The 10,000-nt window shown below is 42.5% G+C and overlaps 1 protein-coding gene across 1 annotated transcript; it reads left to right on the top strand.

Moving 5' to 3' along the window:
• The first annotated feature begins 7,295 nt into the window (after window positions 1–7,295).
• LOC128687672 (uncharacterized) lies at window positions 7,296–9,970 on the top strand. The gene has a single exon (XM_053775257.2). The coding sequence runs from the start codon at window positions 7,389–7,391 to the stop codon at window positions 8,904–8,906; it is 1,518 nt and encodes a 505-aa protein (XP_053631232.2). The 5' UTR covers window positions 7,296–7,388; the 3' UTR covers window positions 8,907–9,970.
• The last annotated feature ends 30 nt before the right edge of the window (window positions 9,971–10,000 follow it).

Genomic DNA, 10,000 nt, shown 5'->3' with positions numbered 1-10,000 from the left:
GTTTCCTCTGATACTTTTGATGTTCTGTTTCCTCTGATACTTTTGATGTTGTTCTGTCTCCTCTGATACTTTTGATGTTGTCCTGTCTCCTCTGATACTTTTGATGTTGTTCTGTCTCCTCTGATACTTTTGATGTTGTTCTGTCTCCTCTGATACTTTTGATGTTGTTCTGTCTCCTCTGATACTTTTGATGTTGTTCTGTCTCCTCTGATACTTTTGATGTTGTTCTGTCTCCTCTGATACTTTTGATGTTGTTCTGTCTCCTCTGATACTTTTGATGTTGTCCTGTCTCCTCTGATACTTTTGATGTTGTCCTGTCTCCTCTGATACTTTTGATGTTGTCCTGTCTCCTCTGATACTTTTGATGTTGTTCTGTCTCCTCTGATACTTTTGATGTTCTGTTTCCTCTGATACTTTTGATGTTCTGTCTCCTCTGATACTTTTGATGTTCTGTTTCCTCTGATACTTTTGATGTTGTTCTGTCTCCTCTGATACTTTTGATGTTCTGTCTCCTCTGATACTTTTGATGTTCTGTTTCCTCTGATACTTTTGATGTTGTTCTGTCTCCTCTGATACTTTTGATGTTCTGTCTCCTCTGATACTTTTGATGTTCTGTTTCCTCTGATACTTTTGATGTTGTTCTGTCTCCTCTGATACTTTTGATGTTCTGTTTCCTCTGATACTTTTGATGTTCTGTCTCCTCTGATACTTTTGATGTTCTGTTTCCTCTGATACTTTTGATGTTGTACTGTCTCCTCTGATACTTTTGATGTTGTACTGTCTCCTCTGATACTTTTGATGTTCTGTCTCCTCTGATACTTTTGATGTTGTTCTGTCTCCTCTGATACTTTTGATGTTGTACTGTCTCCTCTGATACTTTTGATGTTCTGTCTCCTCTGATACTTTTGATGTTGTACTGTCTCCTCTGATACTTTTGATGTTGTTCTGTCTCCTCTGATACTTTTGATGTTGTCCTGTCTCCTCTGATACTTTTGATGTTGTTCTGTCTCCTCTGATACTTTTGATGTTGTTCTGTCTCCTCTGATACTTTTGATGTTCTGTTTCCTCTGATACTTTTGATGTTCTGTCTCCTCTGATACTTTTGATGTTGTCCTGTCTCCTCTGATACTTTTGATGTTCTGTTTCCTCTGATACTTTTGATGTTGTTCTGTCTCCTCTGATACTTTTGATGTTGTTCTGTCTCCTCTGATACTTTTGATGTTCTGTTTCCTCTGATACTTTTGATGTTCTGTTTCCTCTGATACTTTTGATGTTCTGTCTCCTCTGATACTTTTGATGTTCTGTTTCCTCTGATACTTTTGATGTTGTTCTGTCTCCTCTGATACTTTTGATGTTCTGTTTCCTCTGATACTTTTGATGTTCTGTTTCCTCTGATACTTTTGATGTTGTTCTGTCTCCTCTGATACTTTTGATGTTGTTCTGTCTCCTCTGATACTTTTGATGTTGTCCTGTCTCCTCTGATACTTTTGATGTTGTCCTGTCTCCTCTGATACTTTTTATGTTGTTCTGTCTCCTCTGATACTTTTGATGTTGTTCTGTCTCCTCTGATACTTTTGATGTTGTCCTGTCTCCTCTGATACTTTTGATGTTGTCCTGTCTCCTCTGATGCTTTTGATGTTGTTCTGTCTCCTCTGATACTTTTGATGTTGTCCTGTCTCCTCTGATACTTTTGATGTTGTCCTGTCTCCTCTGATACTTTTGATGTTGTTCTGTCTCCTCTGATACTTTTGATGTTGTCCTGTCTCCTCTGATACTTTTGATGTTGTCCTGTCTCCTCTGATACTTTTGATGTTGTCCTGTCTCCTCTGATACTTTTGATGTTGTTCTGTCTCCTCTGATACTTTTGATGTTGTCCTGTCTCCTCTGATACTTTTGATGTTGTCCTGTCTCCTCTGATACTTTTGATGTTGTTCTGTCTCCTCTGATACTTTTGATGTTGTTCTGTCTCCTCTGATACTTTTGATGTTGTCCTGTCTCCTCTGATACTTTTTATGTTGTTCTGTCTCCTCTGATACTTTTGATGTTGTTCTGTCTCCTCTGATACTTTTGATGTTGTCCTGTCTCCTCTGATACTTTTGATGTTGTCCTGTCTCCTCTGATACTTTTGATGTTGTTCTGTCTCCTCTGATACTTTTGATGTTGTCCTGTCTCCTCTGATACTTTTGATGTTGTTCTGTCTCCTCTGATACTTTTGATGTTGTCCTGTCTCCTCTGATACTTTTGATGTTGTTCTGTCTCCTCTGATACTTTTGATGTTGTTCTGTCTCCTCTGATACTTTTGATGTTGTTCTGTCTCCTCTGATACTTTTGATGTTCTGTTTCCTCTGATACTTTTGATGTTGTCCTGTCTCCTCTGATACTTTTGATGTTCTGTTTCCTCTGATACTTTTGATGTTGTTCTGTCTCCTCTGATACTTTTGATGTTGTTCTGTCTCCTCTGATACTTTTGATGTTGTTCTGTCTCCTCTGATACTTTTGATGTTGTTCTGTCTCCTCTGATACTTTTGATGTTGTTCTGTCTCCTCTGATACTTTTCATCCTGTAAATAGAATACTCCTATTTTTCTATCTTTTTTCCTAGAACATCTTCACCAAAGATAATAATAAACATAGGCTAGATATTATAATTATGATGGTGTTGTATGATGTTACTAAACTGTCCTCGAGGTGGACATCCATAACAGAATTAATATTTGAAGTGTTCTTTAAGATCTAAGGTAAATTAACTAAAAAGTTATAAGCTGACTCTCTCTTAATAGTCTTTCTTGGCCGTTATAAGCTGACCCTCTCTTAATAGCCTTTCTTGGCCGTTATAAGCTGACCCTCTCTTAATAGTCTTTCTTGGCTGTTATAAGCTGACCCTCTCTTAATAGCCTTTCTTGGCCGTTATAAGCTGACCCTCTCTTAATAGCCTTTCTTGGCCGTTATAAGCTGACCCTCTCTTAATAGCCTTTCTTGGCCGTTATAAGCTGACCCTCTCTTAATAGCCTTTCTTGGCCGTTATAAGCTGACCCTCTCTTAATAGTCTTTCTTGGCTGTTATAAGCTGACCCTCTCTTAATAGTCTTTCTTGGCTGTTATAAGCTGACCCTCTCTTAATAGCCTTTCTTGGCCGTTATAAGCTGACCCTCTCTTAATAGCCTTTCTTGGCCGTTATAAGCTGACCCTCTCTTAATAGCCTTTCTTGGCCGTTATAAGCTGACCCTCTCTTAATAGCCTTTCTTGGCCGTTATAAGCTGACCCTCTCTTAATAGTCTTTCTTGGCCGTTATAAGCTGACCCTCTCTTAATAGTCTTTCTTGGCTGTTATAAGCTGACCCTCTCTTAATAGCCTTTCTTGGCCGTTATAAGCTGACCCTCTCCTAATAGCCTTTCTTGGCCGTTATAAGCTGACCCTCTCTTAATAGCCTTTCTTGGCCGTTATAAGCTGACCCTCTCTTAATAGTCTTTCTTGGCCGTTATAAGCTGACCCTCTCTTAATAGCCTTTCTTGGCTGTTATAAGCTGACCCTCTCTTAATAGTCTTTCTTGGCCGTTATAAGCTGACCCTCTCTTAATAGTCTTTCTTGGCCGTTATAAGCTGACCCTCTCTTAATAGCCTTTCTTGGCCGTTATAAGCTGACCCTCTCTTAATAGCCTTTCTTGGCTGTTATAAGCTGACCCTCTCTTAATAGTCTTTCTTGGCCGTTATAAGCTGACCCTCTCTTAATAGCCTTTCTTGGCCGTTATAAGCTGACCCTCTCTTAATAGCCTTTCTTGGCCGTTATAAGCTGACCCTCTCTTAATAGCCTTTCTTGGCCGTTATAAGCTGACCCTCTCTTAATAGCCTTTCTTGGCCATTATAAGCTGACCCTCTCTTAATAGCCTTTCTTGGCCGTTATAAGCTGACCCTCTCTTTATAGCCTTTCTTGGCCTTTATAAGCTGACCCTCTCTTAATAGCCTTTCTTGGCCGTTATAAGCTGACCCTCTCTTTATAGCCTTTCTTGGCCTTTATAAGCTGACCCTCTCTTAATAGCCTTTCATGGCCGTTATAAACTGACCCTCTCTTAATAGCCTTTCTTGGCCGTTATAAGCTGACCCTCTCTTAATAGTCTTTCTTGGCTGTTATAAGCTGACCCTCTCTTAATAGTCTTTCTTGGCTGTTATAAGCTGACCCTCTCTTAATAGTCTTTCTTGGCCGTTATAAGCTGACCCTCTCTTAATAGTCTTTCTTGGCCGTTATAAGCTGACCCTCTCTTAATAGCCTTTCTTGGCCGTTATAAGATGACCCTCTCCTAATAGCATTTCTTGGCCGTTATAAGCTGACCCTCTCCTAATAGTCTTTCTTGGCCGTTATAAGCTGACCCTCTCTTAATAGCCTTTCTTGGCCGTTATAAGCTGACCTTCTTCTGATAGCCTTTCTTGGCCGTTATAAGCTGACCCTCTCCTAATAGCCTTTCTTGGCCGTTATAAGCTGACCCTCTCCTAATAGCCTTTCTTGGCCGTTATAAGCTGACCCTCTCTTAATAGCCTTTCTTGGCCGTTATAAGCTGACCCTCTCTTAATAGCCTTTCTTGGCCGTTATAAACTTACCCTCTCCTAATAGCCTTTCTTGGCCGTTATAAGCTGATCCTCTCTTAATAGCCTTTCTTGGCCGTTATAAGATGACCCTCTCCTAATAGCCTTTCTTGGCCGTTATAAGCTGACCCTCTCTTAATAGCCTTTCTTGGCCGTTATAAGCTGACCCTCTCCTAATAGCCTTTCTTGGCCGTTATAAGCTGACACTCTCTTAATAGCCTTTCTTGGCCGTTATAAGCTGACCTTCTTCTAATAGCCTTTCTTGGCCGTTATAAGGTGACCCTCTCCTAATAGCTTTTCTTGGCCGTTATAAGCTGACCCTCTCCTAATAGCCTTTCTTGGCCGTTATAAGCTGACCCTCTCTTAATAGCCTTTCTTGGCCGTTATAAGCTGACCCTCTCTTAATAGCCTTTCTTGGCCGTTATAAGCTTACCCTCTTCTAATAGCCTTTCTTGGCCGTTATAAGCTGACCTTCTCCTAATAGCTTTTCTTGGCCGTTATAAGCTGACCCCTCTCTTAATAGTCTTTCTTGGCCGTTATAAGCTGACCCTCTGCTAATAGTCTTTCTTGGCCGTTATAAGCTGAACCTCTCTTAATAGCTTTTCTTGGCCGTTATAAGCTTACCCTCTCTTAATAGCCTTTCTTGGCCGTTATAAGCTGACCCTCTCTTAATAGCCTTTCTTGGCCATTATAAGCTGACCCTCTCTTAATAGCCTTTCTTGGCCGTTATAAGCTGACCCTCTCCTAATAGCCTTTCTTGGTCGTTATAAGCTGACCTTCTCCTAATAGCTTTTCTTGGCCGTTATAAGCTGACCCCTCTCTTAATAGTCTTTCTTGGCCGTTATAAGCTGACCCTCTGCTAATAGTCTTTCTTGGCCTTTATAAGCTGACCCTCTCCTAATAGCCTTTCTTGGCCTTTATAAGCTGATCCTCTGCTAATAGTCTTTCTTGGCTGTTATAAACTGACCCTCTCGTAAAAGCCTTTCTTGGCTGTTATAAACTGACCCTCTCGTAAAAGCCTTTCTTGGCTGTTATAAGCTGACCCTCTGCTAATAGTCTTTCTTGGCCTTTATAAGCTGACCCTCTCTTAATAGCCTTTCTTGGCCTTTATAAGCTGACCCTCTCTTAATAGTCTTTCTTGGCCTTTATAAGCTGACCCTCTGCTATTAATAGCCTTTCTTGGCTGTTATAAGCTGACCCTCTGCTAATAGTCTTTCTTGGCTGTTATAAGCTGACCCTCTCTTAATAGCCTTTCTTGGGTGTTATAAGGTGACCCTCTCTTAATAGCCTTTCTTGGCTGTTATAAGGTGACCCTCTCGTAACAGAGGATTGGATCAATTTCTTTCTTGAAGTTAGACGATTTTGATTTCTCCCTTCTATAAATTACACTATTTTAACTTAAATGTCCAGTCAGTCGGTCGGTCGGCCCATTAGCAAATTATCATATAAAATATATATATATATATATATAGATAGATACCGAAAACGTGACACCAAAGATATAAATAAATGCACATCGGTAATTATTATTTTGTGCAGATGGAATATACAGTGGAACCTCGGTATTCGAACAGCTCCGTACTCGAAGAGTTCAGTACTCGAACGTTTGTTCGGTAAAATAGTCGCTCGGTAGTCGACCGTCCATATGATATGCTTTGTATTATAAATTTTGGCGTCTTTATTGTGCTTCTAGGTTATCTATTGTGTTTCTGATATCAAGTTGGAATAAATGTGATAGATAGATAACCTTTATTACTAATATTAACGTAATTACACAATACTGTATTCGCACCACCACTAGTATCCAGCTATCAAGATGACTCATCTTCCCACTTTGGGCCCCTCTTACATTATGCTTGCTTGCCATTTTGAATTTTTATTCACACAGAAAATAGATTTACTGTTATGCAGACTACTGCGTTATTGAAAAAAAAATGGTATAAATAATATCAGCGCATTTGTGAAAGCATATTAGACCCACCAGATGACGTGTGCTGGATGTGTGACGTGATTTTTCTCTTGTACATCAGCAAAAAATCAAACATTTCAGCTAATTTGAGCTTAATTTCAAGGTACTTTTAGACTGTAAATCATTCAAAATCTTCTCTAATTCTGTAATATATCTTTCATTCTGTCAAACGAGACCAAGAAAACGAGAATACATTCATAAATACCATACGAAAATACACCGCAATGTCACTGTAAGTGTATATTTGGGGGGTCTGAAACGGATTAATCTAATTTACAATATTCCTTCTGGGAAAAATTCGTTCAGTACTCGAACAGATCAGTGCTCGAACAGTCTTCTGGAACGAATTAAGTTCGAGTACCGAGATTCCACTGTACAACAAACTGAAAATTATTGTAAAAAAGTCAATAAAATTGAGAAAAATAAAATCAGACATCTTGAAAAAGAACATATTTTTTTCGAAAACTGCTGTTTATCATTCATTTTAGTTCTTTTCTTATTTGTAATTCAGTTTAATTTCCATGTTCAGGGCCCCCCCAAACCTAAAGTGCCCTGCCCCTCCCAGGTCTAAAGCCAACCCTGGACTTGACAATGGTATAATCTTTATTGTTACCAGTACATGATACAACTTAAACTTACCATAGCTGACATCAGTGGGATACTATATAGAAAACCTTCTTCAGCCTTATTATATGTGTTTACTGTCATCCTTCTTTTGATGTTCTTTGTCATTTCAGACGTAATGAACGAGGACCTGGGTAGTGGAGGTGTTGTGGCGGAGGCTGGAGGCAGCTTTAACAAGTACTCAAACCTTCACTTTCGTCCTACCTCACCTGAGTTCTATATGGACTCTCAACCTCTGGATTTCTCCACTAAGAAGAACAAGTACTCTGCAGGTACCTTCACCAGTGAGCTGAGTGAACCCAACGACAGTGACCACTGCAGCTATATGGATGACGGTCTGGCAGCCAGCTTGATCCACGAGCGTAAACTGTGGTCACAGTCTTCAGAGTCCGGTGTCTCCCTCAATAGTGACTCTCCTGAGCGTGTGGGGTCTCCTAGGTCCCACTGTGGGTCTCCCATGGCTTTTAGTTCTGTTCGTCATGCTCACTACCCCCCAATACAGCATCTTCCTCCCCACGTCCCTCACAGCCCACTCAACCCATCCATCCCAGCCTCCTTCAACTCCACCCTTTTTGCTCAGATCCACTCCAATCCCCTCCTCTTCTCCACTCTCCAGTCAGCGCTCAATAAAGCTAATCTGACGCATCCCTTAAGAGCTTACCTTGCCCCATTCGCCCATTCTCCCACACCCAAGGATTTCTCTACACCCTTATCTCACCCTGTGTGTCCATCCCCTGCTGCCTCACTTCCTCTCACCTCGAGCACTCTGGGTATGGGCGCCCTAGATGCAGGCAATCTAGGGCTGAGTGCCGCTTCTCTCTCTCCAAAGCCAGCTCAGAGCTTATCGCCCAATATTTTGGGAGCCTTCGAGGGCGTGAGAGATGGTGTGGGTTATGGCGTGGGCAGCAGCTCCAGTGCTCTCATGGGTGGGACACACGAGGAACTCAACATTGCAGCAGAGAGCAACGAAGCTTACAGCAGGTTTCGTCAGCAGATGTTGGTGCAAGTGACAGCCACTAAGGCTCGACGTGCTGCCACCTGCCGCAAGACTTCTCATAGCAGCAGTGTTGATTTTGCCTCCCTCAGGGATACTTACTCAAGCCACGGGGACCCTTCAAGCCTCAGGGACCCTTTAAGCCATGGAGACCCTTCAAGCCATGGGGATTCTTCAAGCCATAGGGACCCTTCAAGCCATGAAGACCCTTTAAGCAATGGGGACCCTCCAAGCCAGGGGGACGCTTCAAGTTTCAGGGACTCTTCAAGCCTGAGAAACTCTTCCTCAAGCCACGGTGGTCCTTCAGGCTTCAGGGTCTCTTCAAGCCTGAGGAACTCTTCCTCAAGCCTCAGGGACAGGTCTGAGGATGGGGATTCCAGGAGTGATATTAACATTGATGTCTGTGGATTCAGCAGCGAGGTGGGCAGCAGCGCTGGTGATGGAGGCGTGGTGGGTGATGCTGACGGGGACAACAGCTGCGACAGGCAGTCATCCTGCTTCTCCACCAACACCAAGAGAAAAAATAAGCAAAACGGCGACTATATTAAGGACGAGGCTTACTGGGAGAGACGAAGGAAGAACAATGAGGCAGCCAAACGCTCCAGAGACGCCCGAAGAGCCAAAGAAGATGAGATTGCCATCCGTGCCGCCTTTCTTGAACAGGAGAACCTCAAGCTCAGAGTCGAAGTAGCGTCCCTCAAGAGCGAGACTTCCAAGCTCAGGTGTTTGTTGTATACAAGCTGAGTGTTGAGGCTCTACTGAGAGTGCGATGGAGGGTTGTTAAACCCTAACAGATTCCTGAGGATGTGATAGGGTGGCTACACCCTCATACCTTGCTGGGGTGTGTGATGAGGATTGCTACATTCTCACACCTTGCTGGGGTGTGTGATGAGGATTGCTACACCCTCACATCTTGCTGGGGTGTGTGATTGAGGGTTGGTACACCCTCACACCTTGCTGGGGTGTGATGGATGGCCTCTACACCTTTCACACCACTGTGCCTTACACCCATTTCTTACTCAGGTCTCTCAAGGAACCCACAACGCGCAGACAGCGGACTGTGTTAGGTGTCGAGGTGCTATTAACCTGACCATTTAAGACTGTCCCTCAGATCATCAGTCTTACTGCCGTGGTCTGCAGATTTTCCCCAAAATTGCAGTACGAACATATGTGAGAACATGTGTATGTAAAGTGTACAATTGTATAAGAGTGCAAGTAGACGTGTACTGTATGGTACTGATAAGACATTTAGTGTGCAGTTGTACAGCACACACCTGTACACAAGCCCAGACTATACAAGTGTACGTACACAGTGAGGCCTCGTAAGAAACACTCCAGTTCTCAACTTATTTGCTTAGCAAGTATATAGATGTGACCAGAGTAGTGTTACAACACACTCACACACACACACACACACACACACACACACACACACACACACACACACACACACACACACACACACACACACACACACACACACACACAGAGGAGAGATACGATAAAGCTCATAGAGCTAGGTGTGAGTGGACGTAGCGACCAACAATGAGGCGGGGCCAGGAGCTGCGACTCGACCCCTGCAACCACACACACAATCACCCATGAGGGATTGTGTGTGCTGGTCAAAGAGCACCTCTTCGACCAGCAGACGGAGGATCGAGCCTACACATACACTCATCCATTACCACACCCACACGGGTTTAGCTCTCCCTATATACATTTTTGTTCTTTACCTCTATACATCTTGTTAGACCAAAATTACGATATTTTAAAAAATAACTGAGTTCTGACCAGAACTTCTGAGTCTATTTTCCAGTTTAATAATGATAATAATGATA

Source organism: Cherax quadricarinatus, chromosome 11 (assembly GCF_038502225.1).
Source record: "Cherax quadricarinatus isolate ZL_2023a chromosome 11, ASM3850222v1, whole genome shotgun sequence".
NCBI lineage: Eukaryota > Metazoa > Arthropoda > Malacostraca > Decapoda > Parastacidae > Cherax > Cherax quadricarinatus.
Note: the sequence above shows the minus strand (reverse complement) of the source record. Positions and strands in the feature narration are given on the sequence as shown.